The sequence below is a fragment of the Sceloporus occidentalis genome, unplaced genomic scaffold, assembly GCF_023333645.1.
Source record: "Sceloporus occidentalis isolate IW3139 unplaced genomic scaffold, rSceOcc1.0.p SCAF_10, whole genome shotgun sequence".
Taxonomy (NCBI): domain Eukaryota; kingdom Metazoa; phylum Chordata; class Lepidosauria; order Squamata; family Phrynosomatidae; genus Sceloporus; species Sceloporus occidentalis.
Window position 1 is genome coordinate 21,975,843 of NW_028316990.1, and position 20,173 is coordinate 21,996,015.

The window sequence follows — 20,173 nt, forward strand, 5'->3', positions numbered from 1 at the left end:
ACTCCTCCGCCACGATCTCCGAGGAGGCCCCTGTGCCTTCCACGGCCAAACAGCCCTTCTCCCCGGGAGCTGGATCTCTTGCCCTGTCGCTTGCCTCCATGGCTCCATTGGCTCCTGTTCTCTGGAGCAGCAGAAAAGAAGCTCGCTCCCTCCTCCATGTGGCATCCCTTCAAGTATTTCAGCATGGCCACCATGTCCTCCCTTTATTATTATTAACCTTTATTTATGAAGTGCTGTAAATTTACACAGCGCTGTACATACCATCTGGCTTACAATCTAAAAAGACATGACACAAAAGGAGAAGAGAGTGGTGGAGGGAAAGGGTAAGAGGTCCAGCAGTTCCTCTCTACCTCCAAGGCCTGGACCATGGCAGATGGACTGGAGGGAGGGCTTGGGTTCTTAATGGATGGTTACCTCCTCTTCCCCAAGCTAGACATAGCCAGCCCCCTAAGACAGCCTTCAGGGGTTTCTAGACCTTTCCCCATTTTAGTAGCCCTGCTCCAGACACCTCCAGCTTGTCAACAGCCTTCTTGGATTGTTTTGCCCAGAACTGGAGGCAGGGTTATTCCAAGTGGGGCACTATGCCTTCCCTTGATCCACCCAAAAGTGGTCGCAGTGTCTGGCAAAATAATAGACTGGCTTAGACAGAAATCTCTCTGCAATCTCTGGATAACAATGCGGTTGTCTGGAGGAGCCAGCATGGGTCTGTCAAGAACACGTCCTCCAAAACAAATACAGTCATCTCCTTTTAAAAACCAGGTCACAGGTTAAGTAGATGGTGGGGATGCGGTGGGTGTCATTGATCTAGGTTTCTGTAAAGCATTTGATAAGGGCCCCTCACTGACTCGCAGACCATCAGATGGGCCCATACTCAGTTGGCAAAACAGCGCTTGCAGTGCTTCAGAGGGGCCTCTGCCCCAGCTCCATTTCTATTAATGGCCGAGAGGAACGGGGTGAACGGAGCCCTTGTCAAGTTTGCGCATGATACAAAACTGGGGGATACAAAACTATCTGCCCATTGGAAGATGGGACCTTGTTAAACTGGGCAGAAAGTATTAACATGAAATTCAGGATGCCCAATTCTAGGATTTGAAGGTGGAGGGGCGGGACGCGGCCTCCCTCTTTCCATGCCCCCAGAGAGGAGGAGGAGGCCTGTTCTCTGCTGCCCCGAAGGAAAGAACAGGTTGCAAGCTTAGGAAGAACTTATGGGCAATGGACCCAATGGCCTGGGGAGGCTGTGGGTCTCCTTCCCTGGACAGCACTTCCTTGGCAGAAGCAGATCAGAGGGGCTTTGCCACATTGCCTTCCTAGGAGGCTGAGACAGTGTGGCTTCTCCAAGGTCCTCCTCCCATGAGTTTCCATGGCCAAGCAAAGGAGATTTCCAAAGGTCCTCGCTCTGTCGCGGTTGTTGCTCTGCCTCTGTGCCAGTGCTGCTTGTGCATCCTCTGAGACCTGCGTGTCCACCTTGAAAGAGAAAAGGCCTGGCGTGGGCAAATCACAGGGAAGACACAAAGGCCTGTCCCAGGTGAGCCCCTTGGGCCCTGGAGACACGTGCCCAGCGACTCTGGCGCCCTTGACGCTCATGGAAGGCAGGTCCCTTGGGCCCAATCCGCCTGGCAGGTGGGGCAGAGGGGCACAGGAGGAAGGCCGCCCTTCGCCTGTGTCCCTGACGTGTCCGGCGGCCCACGCTCTGCCCCAGAGGAAAGAGGCTTCTGGGAAGTTATTACCAAAGGAGTGCCTCTGAAAGCTTTTTAATCTGCAGGAGAAGCGCCTCGCCCGCCTTCTGCCCCCGGCCTTCAATCAGCGGCTAAATGAAATGCCCTGCCTTCCGCTGGCTACTTCCAGGAAACCAGGAGCCCTAAATAGCCCTGGGCCTCTGGCCTGGTCAACAACAAGGCCTGTTTTCCTGAGGCAGAGCGTGTGCCTTTGGGGGGAGGCTGGGGGGCAGTTCCCTCGGGAGGGCTCTCCCGCCTTTCCCTGGGGCTCTTCATGTGCTCCCACTCTTGCGCTGCTTAATCCAGCAGAGCCATGCCTCTCTTGGCCAGGCCAAGTGCGCAGGAGGCATCATGGCAGCTTTCAAAGCGCTAAAGATCATTTGGGAGAAGGCAGGCAGAGTCACAGCCAGGCCACTTTTTGCCTGTGGCCCTTTGGAGAAGAGGCAGGCAATGGGCCCCTGAGAGAGAGAGAGAGAGGGAGGAAGGGAGAGTCACTCTCCGTGGGGCCAACCCTCCTTTGCAGTGTTGCCAACAAGCCTCGAAGATAATTCCCCAAACGTTTGGCCAAAACTCACCAAATCCTTATTTCAACTCTCAAAATTACCATTAAAACCAATCACCAAAATCACACCAAAGGCTCTGAAAAGGACCCATTTTGGTGTGAAAGTCACCAGATTGGCAACACCAAGACCTCCTGCCTTTGGAGCAGGAGAGGGTGCTTTTAGCTTGCATTTGGCCATGCCCTCCTGGCCACCCCCCCAAATCCTTCCTCTCTGGGGCAGAGGGCGGGGGGGGTGTCCTGCAGTGGGTCCCGGACCCCTTCGGAGGGCTCAGCCAAAGGGCGCCCGAATGAGGAAGAGGGGCGTTGGGGGCCTTTGGGCCAAGGGGACTCCGAGGGAAGGCCAGAGGGGCAGGGAGGCCGGGAGGAAGAAGCCGCTCTCGCGCCCTCCCCACGTGCAGCAAGACACGTGTCGCCTGAAGAGGCCCCTCCCTGCGTTCTTTGGGGAGGGACGCTGGGGGCGGGGCCTCCTCCCGGCCCCTCCCCTCCCGGGACGGAGCCTCGTGACGTCACTCGGCCGCCGTGACGCGGGGGGGCCGTTCTGCGCGCCGCTCTTCTTCCTCTTCCTCTTCCTCTCTGGTGGGTCTGGGCCCCGAGAGAGGGGGGGGTTGGGGGGGCAGAGGCCCAAGAGCAGGAGGAGGCCTTTGGGGCCAGGATCGGGCCCCGAGGGAGGAGCCATGAGCCCCCCCCGTCAGGAACCACGGCTGGGCCCCTTTCCGCCCTGAGGACCCTTCGGGCCCCTTCCTCCGGCGCCAGAGGGACCCCTTGCTCTGCGCATGCCCAGAGGCGCTCTTTCTGAGCGTTGCCTGGAGGGGGGCATGGGACCAGGGCCGCAGCCCCCAGGACCCCCCTCCTTTCTCCCCCAGGACAAAAGCCCAAAGAGCCCCGGCCCCTCCCCATAGGGAGCAGGCTGGAGGCAAGTTGTCTCCCCCCAACTCTTTTGGAAGAGGGGCCTGTCAGGAGCGGGGGGGGTTCCTCCTCCCTGACCCTGTCTTCCCTCCCTTCCCTGGGGGGGCATGGGGTGGGGGAGAGGGCCTGTGGTCAGCCCCACGGAGGTCTGCGGGGGGTTGGGGGTCGAGGGGCTCCCACTGGCTTTCCTGGCCCTTCTGTGGGGAGGGTCCACCCCACCCCCACCCCCTAGAGCCTGGGACATCTTTTGGGTCCTTGCCTCCTTCCTGCCTCTCATGCTGCCTTTTCTCCTTGCAGGGCCTCCGCGTCCATCCGGCCTTTCCTTCCTGGCCGCCCTTGCAGCCGCCGTCCCCCCAGATGCGCAGGGCCCAGTGAGTGCCCACAGCGGTGCCACGGAGGGGTCAGCGGCAGGATGGCCGGTCCCAGGCGATCCTGCTCCGAGGGGCAGATCGCGGGGCTGTACGACCTGGAGGGGACGCTGGGCAAGGGCCACTTTGCGGTGGTCCGGCTGGCCCGGCACGTCTTCACAGGGGAGCGCGTGGCGGTCAAGGTGATCGAGAAGAGCAAGCTGGAGGGGGGAGCGGCCGCCCAGCTGCTGCAGGAGGTGCGCTGCATGAAGCTGGTGCAGCACCCCAATGTGGTGCGCCTCTACGAGGTCATCGACACCCAGGCCAAGCTCTACCTCATCCTGGAGCTGGGTGACGGCGGGGACATGTTTGACCACATCATGCAGCATGAGGGCGGCCTGGGCGAGGAGCGGGCCAAGCACTACTTCGCCCAGATCGTCCATGCCATCTCCTACTGCCACCGCCTCCACGTGGTCCACCGTGACCTCAAGCCCGAGAACGTGGTCTTCTTCCGGGAGCAGGGGGTGGTCAAGCTGACCGACTTTGGCTTCAGCAACTGCTTCCAGCCGGGCACCATGCTGACCACCAGCTGTGGCTCCCTGGCCTACTCTGCCCCAGAGATCCTCCTGGGAGACGAGTACGAAGCCCCAGCTGTTGGTAAGAGATGGGGAGGCGATGGGGGGCTGGCAGATGGGAAGCCCATTAAGGGAACTGGCATTTTCGTGGATGAGTTTGTTCACTGCATTTATGCCCGACCTTTTCCAGGGATGGGACCCACAACGACTTGCTGGAACTTGGAGATGGTCCTTGCCCCAATTCTAGCGTGTGTGTGTGTGTGTGTGTGTATAACTCAGTACAGATCCAGTTGGATTATTGGACTTGACTGTGATCATTTTACCCTCTTAAAAATCCCAAATATAAAAAACGCAGTGAAACCGAAAGCCTAAAGAAAGCCAGAATGCTCCTTTGCTCCAGAGGTCCAGCGGGGGGATGGGGGTGGTCCCTAGCCCCTGCTGTCCCTCCCTCCATGTTCATCCAGGCCTGGGGCTAAGGGCACATGACCCCCAGCCCACTTTGGGGGGTCTGCTTCTGCATTGAAGGGGGGAAGGCCACCTCCCCAAACTTCCATGCAGCCCCTGCTGCTGCCTGGTAGAGAGACTTCCTGGGCAGGGCAGGATATGGCCAAGGCGCATGAGGTCAGGCCAAGGCAGGATGTGCGCTTGCCGTTTCCTCCTCTCTTTTCTGTCCCAACACTTGCCATAGGGCACCAGAGCATCCCTCCCTGTTGAGGCTCCTCCGCAGTTGAGGAGGATGGAGAAATGGACAGTCAGGGCCTCCTTCCCCTTGAGGCTGGAATGCCCTGGCAAGATTGCCCATAAGGGGCTGCTGGGCTATGGGCCACAAGGTGGGGCAGCCTTTTGCTTTCAGGGTCAGGGGTTTCCTCCATGGGGTTCCATGATCTCCCAAACGCCCATTCCTCTGAAAAGAGAGGTCCTGTTGGACTGCTGTGCTTTATTGTGGTGAGATCCTTATAGTGGGTTGTCTTCTCAGAAGCCAAGGACCAGATAATAATCAGCTGTAGAGTTCAGGCCAACATAGCTGTAGGCCAAGGGTTATAGCTTTCCCCAGCTCCACATTCCCTTCTTTTTGAGTCACAGACCATCCCTGCCCAGCTCTCTTCTATTGGCACCTGGAGAAGAATTTCATAAGAATTCCCCCAACTTTGGTCCAGTGGCTCTGAAGTAGTATCTTCTCCCTCCTCTCTCTCTCAGCATCCTGGGATGTGGTTCTCCTTCAGGCCCTGGATGGCTGTGATGCAGACCCCTGAGCCCCTCTCTCCTGCTCTGGGGGTCAGGTCCTCTCCTTTCTCCTGCTTTTCCAAGTGCAAAAAGATGGGAAGGAAAGTGTGTGGGGTGGGCTTCCTAGCACACCCCCCCCCCTTTGAGGCCATGTGGGTTCCTGCTGTTTACGGAGGAGAAGTGTTTCTCTTTTTCTAAGGCCCTGGTGGGGGGCAGGCAGCATCCAACCCTGGGGCCAGCTAGAGTTGATGCTTTAAGATTTTGTTTTAGTGACCTTAAACTCTCCCCCCAACATGCCTTCCTGCCTGGCTCTCCAGCCTCTGGCCCCTGAGGAAGGGGGACGCCGGGGCCCTCTCTTCATTTTTCACTAGGAGAGAAACAGTGAAAAGAGGAGGGAGGACCTTGACTTTTCCCAGGATGCCTTTGCGTTTGCACAGGAAGGCCTGCAGGTTTGTTTTTCTTGCTCCGTTTTTGGTTTATGAGCTGCTGGATGTTGCACTCAAGTAAATAGTGAAAATTGCCAGCCCTTCCCGGGGCATCTCCTGGTGAACATCTTTGCCTCTGTTTCTCCATGGCCTTAATTAACTGGCAAATTAGCAGCAAAGCCTGCCTGAAATGAGGGTGGGAGGGCAATGTTAACTTTCTCCACATCTGCTTAGTCTAGGAAAGCTTGTGCTACAGCCCTCTTTCTCTCCATTAGTCTCAAAGATGCTATAGCATCCCTTTGCATACCTCCACTCCTGCTGCCATGTTTCCATTTACAGTTACACCCCACAGATGAGATTCTGACCTTTTTTACCCCTGCCACCTCCCCCCCAGTCAGAGGAGGGAGGCTGACTTGGAAGAGAAGGCTTTCAAGGCACAGGGCCCTCTTCCTCTCACTGCTTGAAAAGCGCCACTTGGACTGCCATTGCAGCCCTCGGTCACTTCTCCCAAAGCGTGCTCCCAGCCGTGGTCAGTCCTAAGTGCGAGAGTGAGGCCCAGCTGAGTGGCGCTTTGGGGAGAGTCTCAGACTGGGGGATCTGGGCTCGGTCTCCACTCTGCCCTGAGATGCATTGGGGATGGCCTTAGGCAGTCGCTCTCTGACTGACCTCGCAGGGTGGTTGTTCTGAGGAGAAGGTGGGAGTGATGGTGTTAGGAAGACAGCCACATGCCTGGCTGCCCTGTGAGTAGGGGGTGTCTTCCCCTGTCCCTCCTCCCTGGCCATGCAGCAGTGCAGCCGCACACAGGGGATAGCAGTGGCACCAGACTCCTCCTGCGTCAGCCGCTCTGTCTCTGCTAAGCCAAGCTTCCGTTGTGATTCCAGGGAGTATTTATAGCATCCTTAGAGCCCCAGCTGTGGGGAGGGAGGGAAGGAGGGGGGAGGAGGAGGAGAAACTCCTCCTCCTCCCTCCTGTTTTTCTTCTGGCCCAGGATAACCTCCCTGCCATTTTTGTCTCTGAGCAGCCAGGAGGTTAAAGGGAGGCAAAAGCCACATTGGAGACATGAAAGTGGTGTACTATAACTCCCAGAATTCCCTGGCCACCAGCCATGCTGTGTCACCCCAGGCCTTGGTCCACGCAGCTAGTTGTTGTTTTGTTGTTCTTAAGGGCTGTGAGACACAAGCATAGTACAGCCTGCAGAGAAGAAGGAGCATGGGTCGTGTGTGTGTGTGTGTGTGTGTGTACATGTACATGGGGGGGCATCCCTGGAGTCTTCCTCTTCACCTCCCTTCCAGCCGGGGAGGGGCTGGGGTCAGTCCAGGGCTGGTGAATTGGCAACCAGTGGGTTGGCCTTGCCTCAGGCCAGACTCTTCTGCCCCACTGGGTCCGTCCTGGGACTCTCTGGGGTGGAGAGGTGGGCTGCATTATGCACAGGCACCCAAGCCATGGGTGAGGTGGGGTGGCAAAGCCTTGGCCAAGGGCCTGAGCTGATTAGGGGCATGGGGGGGTCGCAGAGGGATTTTGGGCAGCTTATCTCTTCCACCATCTGTCCTCCTTGGCTTCCTCCCTTGAAGAAGGAAAGACAGAGAGAGAGGGAGAGAATGAGGGGAGGATATTGCTGCCCTTTCCCTGCCAGCCTCATTCTGCCCCAACCCACCTGGTCTGAGGGAAAGGGGGCAAGCCTAGCCTGGCCCCTTGCCTGCCCAATGACCCCCAGCCTGTAGGGCTTCCCTCCTCTCTTCCTGATTGCCAACTCCAAGCATTCTCCATGTTCCCTCTCCTCTACCTAGGCCAGTGATGGTGAACTTTTTAGAGGCCGAGTGCCCAAATTGCAACTCAAAACCCACTTATTAATTGCACAGTGCCATGTCCCTCTGGCTTTCTAGTAACAAACTCTGGCAAACTTTGTGCTGGGGCGATGGCACATGTGCCCATAGAGAGGGCTCTGAGTGCCACCTCTGGCACGCGTGCCATAGGTTCGCCATCACTGACCTAGGCTCCTCCTGGCCATGGCAATCCTCAGCCCCCTCCAGCTCTTGGCACAAGTCCCCCACCCCACTTCTGTGGCCCACACCCCTACCCAGGTTTGGGCCATGGGGACCTTTGCCTAAAGCCCTGGTGACTACTGGGAGACCCTGTTGGCCCTTCTGGGGGGCTCTGGGGGCTTTTGGTGAGTGGGGGATGGTTTCCCCATGTCTATAATTGGAGGGTATTTAGGGTCAGGTCCAGGCAGGTGGGTTTTAATCCTCCCCCTCCATATTTGCAATGTAAAATGAAATGTAAAATGCAGTGCTTTCCCCCATCCCTGCTCCTAGCATCTGTAGGCCTTAGGAGGGTCAGCCTTAACCACAGTAAAGCCTCGTATTGGGAGGGGAGCATTGAGGGAGATGGAACTGGGGAGGGGGCTTAACCTTGCAATGCAGGGGTCAGGCATTGGAGGGTGCTAAACCTGGCCTCCTCCTTTTCTCTCTCTCTCTCTTTCTCTCTCTCTCTCTCTCTCTCTCTTCATCCCCTCTCCCCCCATTACACAGACATCTGGAGCCTGGGGGTCATCCTCTACATGCTGGTGTGTGGACAGCCCCCCTTCCAAGAGGCCAACGACAGCGAGACACTGACCATGATCCTGGACTGCCGCTATGTCATTCCCTCCCACATCTCCCCACAGTGCGCAGAGTACGAGCCGCATGCCTGAGCCACATGCACCAAGCACAGCTCTCTGGGCTCCTTCCCTGGGACCAGACTGGCAACTCTGGCATTCCTGGCATTGGCCTTTGGCCTGAGCCAGCTCCACTCAGGGACAGCACTGGGCATGCTGCCCCCCTGCCCAGCTGCCTCTGCTCTGGTTCCAGGGCTCGCTAGTGAACAGAGGGGGCCAACCTCCCCTCCAAAGCTAAGCTGGGCTAAGCCCACCTTAGCTGTCTTGCAGCGGGGGGGGGGGGGGGACAGGGAACCTGTGGTGCACAGAGGGGAAGGGGGAGTGCCTTCCACCACAGGACCCCCTCGCCCACTTTTCTCTTTCTTTCCAACAGCCTGATTGCGCAGATGCTGCAGCGGGACCCCCGGCAGAGGGCCTCCCTGGAGGGCATTGAGGGCCACCCATGGCTGCAGGGTGTGGACCCCTCCCCAGCCAGCCGCTCCCTCCTGCCGCTCACCTCCCACCGCAGGGTCTCCCAGGAGGAACATGAGATCATCCTGCAGGCCATGATGTGCGGCAATATCGCTGACCGGGAGACCATCCAAGAGTGAGTGGTCCCCCCACTGCCCACTTCAGAGATTCAGGAGAAGACGTTGCCTGGGCATCAGAGGCCTCAGGGTGGTGGGGCTCATTTCCCTCCCAGCAGTAGCCAGGATTTGTGGAAGCCAATCCCTGTAAATGCAGTCAGGGGATTCTGGGACCTGCCGTCCTTCAAAGACAGCCATCTCTAACCATTGGCTCACTGGCAGCCTTTCAGACCTGGACATTGGTGTCCCCTCCCCATGCTGCCCACCCTGGTGCTCAGTGGCTGTCCGGACAGACCCCCATGTTTCTGTGTCCCCACAGGGCCCTGGAGGCGGACCGCTACAACCACGTGACAGCCACCTACTTCCTGCTGGCCGAGAGGATCTTGCGCGAGAAGCAGGAGAAGGAGAGCCTTCAGTCCAGAGCCTGCCTGGTGGACAGCTTGGCCCAGCGGGTCCGGTGCAGGTGGGTTATTTCCTTTGCATGGCAGAGGTCAGGGCCCCCTCCTTCCATGGCCAATGCCCAGGAGTCCCAGACCCAGCCTCCTGCCCGCTGCCCCTTGGGCCTTATGCTGACTCCAACCATGACCTCTCACCTCTTGCCCGCCTTGTCTTTTTCTCCCCCACAGCGAGGCCAGGCCCCCTCTGCCTCCTGGGGCCCCTCAGCCAGAGGGCTTGGCAGGTGAGGAGCCCCCTGGGAAGCCCCTGCGTTCCTTCTCAGCCCTGGCGGGAGAAGAGCCCCCTTCCTCTGGATTCCGTGCCTGTGATCAGCCCATCCGGGCCCTGATCCGGCCCTCGCTGGTGGAGACACCCGTCACCAAGAGCACCCTGGCGCTGCAGCAGATTTCGGAGGAGGAGGAGCAGCCCCTGGAGCCAGAGGATGGGGAAGATGGGGAAGTGTCCAGAGGTGGGGGGCTCTTCCGCCGCCGGACCTCCTCCCTCAACCAGGAGCAGATGAGCGACTTCCAAAGTGCCAAGGCTGCCCTCCTTTTTTGCAGGGGCCTGACCCATGGCCGCACAACGGGGAAGGGCCCTGACCTCTCCTTCCCCCAGCCCCACAGTGGTGGCTCTCCCAGCCAAGTGGCAGTGGAGGTGGCGGCAATGGTGGCACCTGAGGACTTTCCTTGCCGGGGGGGCAAAGGGGGGCCCTGCCCGGACCCCCAGACCCAAGGCAAAGAGGAGCTGGAGGAGGAGGAATGCAGCAGCGGCACCAGCAAGGAGGCCTTCCTGAGCCACCATCTCCGCCTCCACTTGCCAGGGCCCCCCAAAATGGGTCCTGAAGCACCAGCAGGAGTGGGGCCCAAAGCGGGCCCACAGAGGCCTAGGTCTGACATGCCAGAGATATGTTTGGGCAGCGCTCACCCCCCACTGCCCCCTTCAGGTCCCCAGTCAGAAGAGGAAGAAGAGGAGGGGAAGAAAGAAGGGCCTCCTCCAGGTCCCAAAGACCCCCTCCTCCAGGGGGGCCAGTGCATGCAGAGGGCCTCCTGGGCCGGCCTGGCCTCCGAAGTGGATGGCACCAAGAGTCCCCAGCAAGCAGAGGGGGGGGGCCGAGGTGGCAGGAAGGGCCCACCGGCCCCAGAGCCCTCCGCAAGATGGGGGCCAGGACAGCGAGGGCCCTTCAGACCCTGGGATCAAGGCGGAGCCTGCCAGGGGCAAAAGTGCCAACCTGAAGGAGCGGCTGCTGCAGTTCCCACTCTGTGAAAAGGCCCTGGCCTTCCGGATGCGGCCCTCCCCAAAAGATAGCCTCCTCTCGCTGGGGCAGTTCAACTGCTGCCACGTCATCTAGGCCAGAGGAAGAGGAGACCCCCAACGGTGGGCAGGGGGTCAGGCCGGCCATTGGCATCATGTCCTTCCACCCCTAACGCCCAGTGGGGCAGAAGCCCTGCTCCCCGCTGGCTGACTTTTGACTCCCATTCTGCCATCTCTGCTTGAGCTGGAGGGGCCCGACCCTGGGCAATACGCCCCCCTCCCTGCAAACCGGAGCCACCACTTCCTCCTTCCTGCATGCCGAACCTTCCTTGGGGTGTGTGGGTGTGCATGTGTGGTGTGGCCCCCATTTACTCACACACCCCAAATGGAGGGGGAGTTGTTTTTGTGAGGGGCACAAAGCCCCCATCTCCACCAAGTGTGGGAGGGAGCAATGATCAGCTAAAGGATGAGGGGCACCAGTAGTGATTCTGACTGAGGCCAGTTTTCCAGCCCCCTCCAAGGCTGCCTCTCTCCCAAAACAGGAGGGCAGGAGGCAGCATTTGTGTGTGTGCTCCCAGCACCTCAGCCCACCCTTGATGAAGGCAGCATGGGATAGAGTTCTTCATCCACTGGGTCTGTGGCCACGTCTCCCTCCCCACAGTTGGCTTAGAGATAGCCACTTGGGAGCCTGAGGGATCAAGCTGGGGGGACTGTCCAGTGTGGCTGTCTTCAGGGGAGCCTCTCTGAGCCCTGGGAGGGTCAAGGGGGGCTCCCTCCAGTGCCATGGCCCTGGTATGGGGGATCAGTGGGGCACCCTCCATCAGGGACAAGCGTAGGCCAGCAGCGTGGAGAAGGGCTGCCAAGAGACGGGAGAGGACTGTGGCTGAGCTGTGCTTGGTGCCCCTCTGCCTTCTCCTTGTGGGCTGGCTGCTTGGCTTGAGCCCCTCAGTGTTAGGCAAGGTGGGAGGCTCTGAGCCTGGACACCTGGCCACTCTGCCCCACCTGACCTCTGACCCCAAGGAGCATGCCTCCCCTTCCCAAAGCATCCCAACTCTGCCACTCTGCCCCACCTGACCTCTGACCCAAAGGAGCATGCCTCCCCTTCCCAAAGCATCCCAGCTCTGCCAGGCCTAAAGAGGATTTTATAACAGTTAAAATATTTTTTAAAACGCCAATAGTCTATTTTAATGTAATATAGAGATGTCTGTCCCCTCTGCCCTCAGGCCCAGGGATTTCCCTGGGCAGCAAATGCACTTTTTAGGAGCGAAGTAGCCATGATGTGCCCCTTCCTCCCCCTTTCCTCCTGCCCCACATCCCCAGTGGCTTTTCTGCTGCCCAGGGAATTTCCCAGTTGGGCTGAGCTGGGTGCAAGGGGTGACTTCTGGGAATGTGTGTGAGAGACAGAGTTTGTGCATGAGTGTGAGAGAGAGAGAGGCACCCGCAGCCCTCCAGCTGTGCCCCCCTTGCCCTGCCCTTCCCCTCCCGCCCCATAAGCCCACAGCCACGTTCCCCTCCTGTCTGTGCCCCCCAAATCATCACACACTCCCCAGAGACTTTTCCAAGAAAATAAGCTTCCAGTATATTTATCCTTCTTTCTTGCTGGCAAGAAACGAATTGAGAATTGTATTCCTGAGCTCACTGGGTTCTGTACAAAGTGCACTGATCCGATCGAAGGCAAAGCAGCGAGTTTGTGTCCAATAAATAGTAATAATAATTACCATAATGATAAAAATGCCTCTCCTGGCTCTGTGGGCTGTTCTTGTTCTTTTCTCAAGGGGGGAGGCAGATGCTTCTGGCAGGGGGGGGGGTCAGCATCTCTGAGCTGGGGGACCTTTCTCTCATTGGGGCGGGGAGGGGGGGAGAGGGAGGCCTGGCAGGCAGCTTTGGAGTGGATGAGGCAGCCACGCTTCTCACACAACTGCCCCCAAACACGCCGCCACTGAGGTGGGCACAATGGCAGGTGCCCCCTGCCCTTCCCAGCACAGGGCACACCGAGGTTCCTGGGTTGTGAATCTGGGGACAGGGGTGTTGAGCCAGTCTAGAGTTTGCACCCTGTTTTTCTCTTGAAGCAGGATCAAGGCAGCCTGCAGTGCGATGCTGGCAAAGCAAGGTGAGGGATGTCAGAGAGATCAAGCAGGGCAACTCCAGAGAAGGCAGGAAGGGAAGAAAGAGGAGGAAGCCCCAGAAATAGCAGGGACCACACCTCTTGCAGCTGCTTTTTCACCGGCTGTTGGCACCCATCCAGGTGAGGAGGCCTGTGGGTTTCCCCCTGGGGTGCCATGACCGGCAGGCAGCCCCTGCCTAGTCCCTCTCTGCCCCTCTTTTGTATGGGGCTGGAAGGGGCTGCTCTTCATGAAGTCCCACCAGGACTCTAATGGGCCTCTGGTGCAGCTGAGCAGAACATGGAGGCCTCTCTTTCTGCCTTTGAAGGTCTATCAACATGATCACAAAAAACTGCCAGAAAGATTATCATCTCCTTTGAGGCGTAGTGATGGAGAAGAGTTCTGTGGGGAAAAGGCCAGTAAATGGGTCCTAGAACAGATCTAGCCAGAACTCTCCCTTGAAGCCAAGATGCCTGAACTGAGGCTGTCATACTTAGGCCACATCATAAAGAGGCGTGTTGTTGCCGTTGATTGGGGTCTTCAAATCATTTCCAATGTATGGAAATTCTTTGCAGAATTTGTTCAGAATGGGTTTGCCTTTGCCTTCCTCTGAGGCTGAGAGAGTGTGACTTGCTCAAGGTCTCCCAGTGGGCTTCCATGACGAACCAGGGATTCAAGCCCTGGTCTCCAGGGTCATAGTCCAATGCCCAAACCACTACATCAGGCTGGCATGACTCACTGGAAAATAATGCTTGGAAAGGTAGAAGACAGGTAGAAAGAGAGGAACAGTGTGTTGCAGGTGGATGGACTCCATCAAGGAGGACACAATGGCTGCCCTGAGTCTGCAGGGCCTGAGCCAAGCAATGGAGGAGAGGGGTCTTGAAGGGGTCTCCCACTGACAGGGTCCACTTGGAGGCAGTTAACCAAAACAAATGGTTGAGGCAAATTCTCCTTGTAGTTGAACCCATAGTAGAACCCCTGTACATGGACCTCACCTGCATCACATCCCTTCTCTTGCTCCTAAATGCCCGCTGCCTGGATTTTCACCATGCTGCACTGGCATTATTTAGTGTCCTTTGGAAGCTAGGGACTGGCAAGAGAGATTTGGTGGAATACGCTTTACAGCCAATAGTGCTGATGTTTTATGAAGCTTGGCTCTACGAAGGCAGCAACCAGACTTCCCGTATCCCGTTTCCTTAGGCCTTTCTTGGACTTGCAGGAAAACAGCAAGGAATGCTAAGCACTTGGAAAGGATCTTGCCTGGAGCTGTGCTTCTCATAAAAACAAGAATCTCTGGCTCCATCTGGTTCTTGTTATTCTGGAAGCCTGGCCGATGGCTCTGTCCCTGACAGCCAGACCTTTTGCACATTCCAGCAACCGCCAAGGCAATGCAATGCAATGCAAAAAAAACCCCACACACCACCAGCACATGGCCTTCGTGTGCCCTCCCTCCTCTCTCTCTTTAGAAGGAGACCTTCAGCTCTGGGAATGAAACTCCCTCCTCTGTCAGTTCCCAGAGTTGGGGCCAAAAGACAGACAGACCATGTGGGCTGCTCTCTGCCCCACAGATGTTTCCCCACCTCCCTCCCTCCCTCCTGTCCCTCCTCCTCTCCCTTCCCAACCATGAGCTGCAATACAAAGGCAACGGTTGGCCAGACCAGACTGGGCCAACTGGAGGGAGCTCAGCACCGCTGTGGCCATGATGGGGAGCGTGGCCAGGTCCACTGCTGCCACCGGCCTCCTCTTGCTCCTCTTCCTCCATCCAGGAGCAGCCTTCTGGCTTTTCAACGTCCTCTTCCCCCCCAGTTCCACACCCGAAGTGGCAGTCTCCAACAACACCCCTCCTGTCATACTTGGTAAGTTGGACAAAGCGTGGCACCAGGGATGTGGGCAGTGATGCCCAGGCTCTGAATCAGAGAACATTGTGGGGCACACCTTGGCCATGCTTCCTCTGCCAGCTCTGGGGCCTGGCTGGCACAACAACAGATCTGATCCCCAGCAGGTGCATGCAACGGGCGTTTGGCCAGAGCCTCTTCCTTCCGGATGAACTCTTTAAGAGAAGGCAGGAAGGCAGCATGGCAGCCCCCCCCCCCATGCTCTCATATCTGGATACTTTGGGGCAGCCCTGTGGTTTGGGGTCTTCTGAGGTAAAGGAATCCCCAGAGGTGGTTTTACCACTTCCTTCCTCTGAAACAGAGCATCCAGCTCCTGACATTCGTTGGTGAACTCCCATCCAGCAGGCTGACCCTGCTTAGCTTCCACAATCAGACCAGAAACCATGCCCTATGAGGAACGACTTAGGGAGTTGGGGATGTTTAGCCTGGAGAAGAGAAGATTATGGAACAGTCTGCTGGACGAGATCCGTCAAATTGCCAGCTTAGACAGCTTTAAAAAAGCTGTCAAGATGGATCTCTTCTGGCAGGCCTTTTCTGAATAAAAGTGCCCGGCCACAGAATGACTGCCCCTCACATCATGGATCAGCCCACCGCTCTGTCCTCGTATATTTGTGTGTGTGTGTGTGTGTGTGTGTGTGTGTGTGTGTTAATAGATATTTTAATTGTACATGTTTAATCCTGTTTTAAGGGGAGAAATTTGGGACATAATTTTGTAAATGTGGATTTTAATATGTTGTGAGCCACTTTGATTGTCTTGTAACAGAAAAGCGGGATATAAATAAAAGTTTTATTTATTATTTATTATTATTAAGAGGTGATATGATACCCCTATTTAAATATTTGAAGGGATGTCCTGTTGAGGATGGAGCAAGCTTGTTTTCTGCTGCTCCAGAGACTAGAACACGGAACAACGGATGCAAGATACAGGAAAAGAGATTCCACCTCAACATTAGGAGGAACTTCCTGACAGTAAGGGCTGTTCGACAGTGGAACAAACTCCCTCAGAGTGTAGTGGAGTCTCCTTCCTTAGAGGTCTTCAAACAGAGGCTGGATGGCCATCTGTCGGTGATGTTTTGATTGTGATTTCCTGCATGGCAGAGGTTGGACTGGATGGCCCTTGCGGTCTCTTCCAACTCTACGATTCTATGATTCTATGAGATTTCTAGGCCTGGTCTTACCCATAGGGAAACCCCAGTGTCCCATGGGGAAGGAAGGGGGTCCAAGAAGTGGGGGGTCTCCCTTCCACACTGAATCTGGAGGCACCCCCTCATGTCTTTCATGCTCAGGTGTTGCCTCTGTCGGCCTCCTTGAACTGCCTTGCAATGAATGGCACAGTGACATAGTTGTCAGCTGGTCAGTTTGGCATCAAATAGCCTCCCCTCTGCCAGGACTGTAGCCCCCCAGCGAGGCTGGCCCTTCCCTGGTTTCAAAGGGGCCTCCTGGGCTCTGTTTCCTAGTTGTGGGCCTAGAGGAGACAGTCTTCTCTCCCACATGATGGTGATGGCGGCCTCTTTAATGACACAAGAAGAAGCAGAGAGGAGCAGCAAATCCATTCCCATTTGGGCTGGGAGGATGGGAAATGGGCAGCAGGGCAACTTGAGGGCAGGGTGACCTAGGAGGAGGGCAGAGAGGAGCATTTTCAAAACCGTTTTGCTCTTTTTGCAGGTTTGCAGCTGCAGAGCAAAAAAGGCAACCCTCCCTCCCAGAGGTTTCCCTTCTCCGCAAGGGCCTCTGGCACAAGCCCACCATCCTGGGCACCTCTGGCCCCACTGGGGCCTTTGACCCCTGTGTACTGACCCTCTTCCTGGTGTGGGCACCTCCTTCTCATCTAGTCTCCTAGCCCTAACCCTGCTCTGACCCTCCTCTTGGAGATAACCTTCCTTCCCAGCGTTTTGTTCCACCAAATGGCACCTGGGGCTGGACTTTGCTTTGTTTGCCAGGAACTCTGAAAGGTTGTGTCTGTTTGCCCAAAGAAGGACGCAGCAGTTGGCAGCAGTTCAGGGTGGAAACAGCTCCAAGCTGGCAAGGCTGCTGGCATTATAAGCGTGGGTTGCTGAGAACGGGTGAGAGACCCCCATAGAGGCCTCTGTCAGACTTCAGCCCCCAAGGGTCCTTGATGGGGGGTAGGCCCTCCTGAGGGCCACATCACCCATGAAGGGCACCAAGGGAGCACCCCCAAAGAAGGGCACAGCAATCCCCCTCAGATGGATTCAAATATTCCTGCAGAAAATAAGCCAGAGGACTGTTGCCCCAAGAAAGACAAGGAAACAGGAGGAAATGAGAGTTTGCAGGAATCACCTGGCACTTGGGAGACCTCAAAAGGGCATGAAGACGGGCAAAACATCCCCGTGTAACTCCATGGGAAGCAGCACCCGGGACCCTCAGGCCTTCCCAAAATGGACAGTGGTCACCACACACTTCTGATGAGGTGTCCAAGGAAGGCAGGGACACAGGGCTGGGGCTGGGAGGAGAAGGTCACTCATCACCCGCATCGCCAGGTCTCCCCAGGCGTCTTGGTCAGCCTCCAGGCGCTTTCAAGGCAGCCAGACCCAGAGAACCACCGGGATCCAGCGATTTGAAATGCAGGCACAGCATCCCCTCTGCCCCTTCTCCCTTCCCCTCTCCCCCATTTTATGTTCCCCTTTTTTAGATTGCAGGCCTGCAGGCAGCAATCTTATTTTCTGTCTGACCAAAGTGGGAGTGTTTTTGGCCAAGAACCAGGACAAAAGGTTAGTAATAAAGCTAATAAACAAGAAGGAACAAGCTACTTTAATGGGACGCCAAAGGAACATCCCTCCAGGCCAAGAAACTGGGAATGAACATGAAGAAGCCCATCTTCTTAGTGTTAGCTATCCTAAGGAATTTTCATAGAGAGGATGGTAATTTGAAGGGGAAATTATTACAGTTGTCAATGAATCATTCCTGACTTCAGGAGGAAAGCTGGTTGTTGGCTGAGCCTGGCAAGCGATGGGCAAAAGCTGGAAGGTGGGGGAAAAGGACCCCCCCAAAGACCCAGAGGTCTCCACTGGGGGGGTCTCTTTTCTGTGGGGCACAGAGGCTTGAGCCCGCGAGAGACCCATGGGGCACCTTGGCCCTCTCTCCTTGGGACACCTTCCCTGGGCATTTCAATCCGGCCCCAGTCCCTGTCTCAGGCAGCTGCAACCCAAACCATGGCACCAGGAGGCAAGACCCTACCGTCAGGCTCTCTTTGGGGCCTTCTAATCCGTTTCTCCAAGGGTCTCCATGCTTGTTTCTCCTCTTGTCCCCGCAGTGCCTGGTTGTCTGGGGAACCAGCTAGAAGCCAAACTGGACAAGCCGGACGTGGTGAACTGGATGTGCTACCGCAAGACAGAGGACTATTTCACCATCTGGCTGAACCTGAACATGTTTCTGCCCCTGGGAGTGGACTGCTGGATTGACAACACCAGGTACCCTTGCCCCCTCCCCTCCCCTAGAGACCATTCTACAGCGCTATATAAATAAAGAATAATGATGATGATGATAATGATGATGATGGTACAACAGACAACAAATGCCAAGTGGCAGTGAGAGTTATGGAGGTCACAGCCGGACATGGACCCCAAAGTGATGCCTCCCTTCTGCCCCTCTCTTGGCACAGAGTGGTGTACAACCGGACCACGCGGAGGACCTCCAATGCCCCCGGGGTCCACATCCGAGTCCCTGGGTTTGGCAAAACGTACTCAGTGGAATACTTGGACAAGAGCAAACTGGCCGGTGAGAGGAATGTGGCGGGCGGCCCCGTCCAGCGCCCCTCTGCTGACCAAGGGCTCTTTAGCGGCTGGATCCACGCTGCTGCCCTTGAGAGGCAAGAGTGGCACCAAGGCGGTGGCTCTGCGTGGCCCTTTGGCAGAGCCTTACTCCTCGTGCCAGGCCCAGGAAGGGGCCACGCGAGGCCGCCGCTGCTTCCACCAGACGCAGAGCCTGTCTGCATGCTTTCACTTTGGGCCTGGGCTCCAGTTTGTGGGGTGCCACTCCGGTTTCCTTGGAGAGAGAAGGCGGGGGAGGTGTGGGGCATCCAGGAAGATAGGTGGGCAGGGAAAAAGGGGCAGCTCGCTGGCTCACCTCCCCCCTTTCTCTCTGGCCTTTGCCAGGCTACCTCCACACCTTGGTCCAGCACTTGGTCAACAACGGCTACGTGCGCGACCAGACCGTGCGCGCCGCCCCTTACGACTGGAGGATCGGGCCCAGTGAGTAGTGAAGAGGAAGAGGAGGAAGAGGAGGAGGAGGAGGGCAGGAGGGTCCCAGGATGGCGGGAGGAGGAGGAGGAGGAGACCCTGCCGGGGCCTGAGCCGTGCGTGACCCTCCCTCTCTCTCTCTCTCTCTCTCTGCCAGACGAGCAGGAGGCCTACTTCCTTCGGCTGCGGGGGCTGGTGGAGGAGATGCGCCAGGCCTACCAGAAGCCCGTCTTCCTCGTCGGACACAGCATGGGCAACCTCCACATCCTCCACTTCCTGCTCCAGCAGAGCCCCGCCTGGAAGAAGCGCTTCGTCGGGGGCTTTATCTCGCTGGGGGCCCCCTGGGGAGGAGCCGTCAAGTCCATGCGGGTCCTGGCCTCCGGTGAGCAGAAGGGCCCCTGCTGCCCCCAAAGCGGGCGCCCCCTCGCCGTCTTCCCCTGGCCCTGGCCCTCTGCGCCCAAGGCGGCGGGAGAGGCTGCTGCGGGGGAGGCAGGGCAGCCCTGGCCCCGCCGCCGCCGCCGCTGACCCCGGCCCCTCTTCTGCCCGGCGCCGCAGGGGACAACCAGGGCATCCCGATCATGTCCAGCATCAAGCTCCGCGAGGAGCAGCGCATGACCACCACCAGCCCCTGGCTCTTCCCGACGCAGCTGGCCTGGCCCCCGGGCCACGTCTTCGTCTCCACGCCGCGCCGCAACTACTCTTTCGGTGACTACCGGCGCTTCTTCGCCGACGTGCGCTTCGAGGACGGCTGGTTCATGTGGGAGGACATGCGAGGGCTGATGGAGGGGCTGCCGGCGCCGGGGGTGCCGGTCTTCTGCCTCTTCGGCAGCGGGCTGCCCACCCCCGAGGGCTACGTCTACGACGAGCGCTTCCCCTTCGAGGACCCCGTCGAGGTCCGCATGGCCGACGGCGACGACACGGTCACCACCCGGAGCCTGGAGCTGTGCAAACGCTGGCGGGGCAGGCAGGCCGAGCCCGTCTGGGTCCAGGCCCTGCCCGGCCTCGACCACCTGGGCATGGTCTTCCACAACCGCACCCTCCGCCTCCTCAACCGCATCCTCTTCGGGACCCGGGACCAGGAGCAGCAGCAGCAGGAGCAGGAGGAGTGGGGCCAGGGCCAGTGAGGAGGAGGAGGGGGCGCAGAGGGCCAGGACGGAATGGCCGACGGAAGGGAGCCAGAGGGGGGTCTCTGGCCGCCTCGCTTCGGAAGGAAGGCCCTGGCCGGGACCGGACCCTGGGGCGAATGGGAGGGAGGGAGGGAGGGGGCGGCAAGGACGGAGACCCCGTCGAAGGGCTGAGCTTCTGGGGCAGGGAGGAGGCC

General features: G+C 57.9%; 2 protein-coding genes across 4 annotated transcripts; both read left to right on the top strand.

Annotated features, from left to right (window-relative positions):
- The first annotated feature begins 228 nt into the window (after positions 1-228).
- Positions 229-12,385, top strand: LOC149306138 (SNF-related serine/threonine-protein kinase-like). The gene is made up of 6 exons (XM_089540442.1): positions 229-2,853; positions 3,481-4,187; positions 8,283-8,424; positions 8,781-8,993; positions 9,293-9,436; positions 9,600-12,385. Exons 2-6 carry the CDS (start codon positions 3,596-3,598, stop codon positions 10,669-10,671), a joined length of 2,163 nt encoding a protein of 720 aa, XP_089396568.1. The 5' UTR covers positions 229-2,853; positions 3,481-3,595; the 3' UTR covers positions 10,672-12,385.
- A 1,849-nt stretch (positions 12,386-14,234) lies between these two features.
- LOC149306139 (phosphatidylcholine-sterol acyltransferase-like) lies at positions 14,235-20,116 on the top strand. Of its 3 annotated transcripts, XM_089540392.1 has the most exons (8): positions 14,593-14,617; positions 15,503-15,625; positions 17,307-17,385; positions 17,928-18,084; positions 18,276-18,391; positions 18,769-18,864; positions 19,010-19,234; positions 19,408-20,116. In XM_089540392.1, the coding sequence occupies exons 4-8, from the start codon at positions 17,990-17,992 to the stop codon at positions 19,974-19,976; spliced, it is 1,101 nt and encodes a 366-aa protein (XP_089396518.1). In that variant the 5' UTR covers positions 14,593-14,617; positions 15,503-15,625; positions 17,307-17,385; positions 17,928-17,989; the 3' UTR covers positions 19,977-20,116. The 3 variants fall into 3 exon arrangements, with proteins under 3 accessions (XP_089396516.1, XP_089396518.1, XP_089396517.1); XM_089540390.1 differs by lacking the exons at positions 15,503-15,625; positions 17,307-17,385 and having other exon boundaries at positions 14,235-14,617; XM_089540391.1 differs by lacking the exons at positions 14,593-14,617; positions 15,503-15,625 and having other exon boundaries at positions 16,580-17,385.
- Positions 20,117-20,173: the final 57 nt, after the last annotated feature.

Bases quoted from the DNA above. Each gene is read 5' to 3' on its own strand.
- LOC149306138 (XM_089540442.1), top strand. From the start codon at position 3,596: ATGGCCGGTCCCAGGCGATCCTGCTCCGAGGGGCAGATCGCGGGGCTG. The intron at 4,188-8,282 runs GTAAGAGATGGG...CCCATTACACAG, and splicing joins GTACGAAGCCCCAGCTGTTG to ACATCTGGAGCCTGGGGGTC. The intron at 8,994-9,292 runs GTGAGTGGTCCC...GTGTCCCCACAG, and splicing joins GACCGGGAGACCATCCAAGA to GGCCCTGGAGGCGGACCGCT.
- LOC149306139 (XM_089540390.1), top strand. From the start codon at position 14,461: ATGATGGGGAGCGTGGCCAGGTCCACTGCTGCCACCGGCCTCCTCTTG. The intron at 18,085-18,275 runs GTACCCTTGCCC...CTCTTGGCACAG, and splicing joins TGCTGGATTGACAACACCAG to AGTGGTGTACAACCGGACCA. The intron at 18,392-18,768 runs GTGAGAGGAATG...GGCCTTTGCCAG, and splicing joins GGACAAGAGCAAACTGGCCG to GCTACCTCCACACCTTGGTC.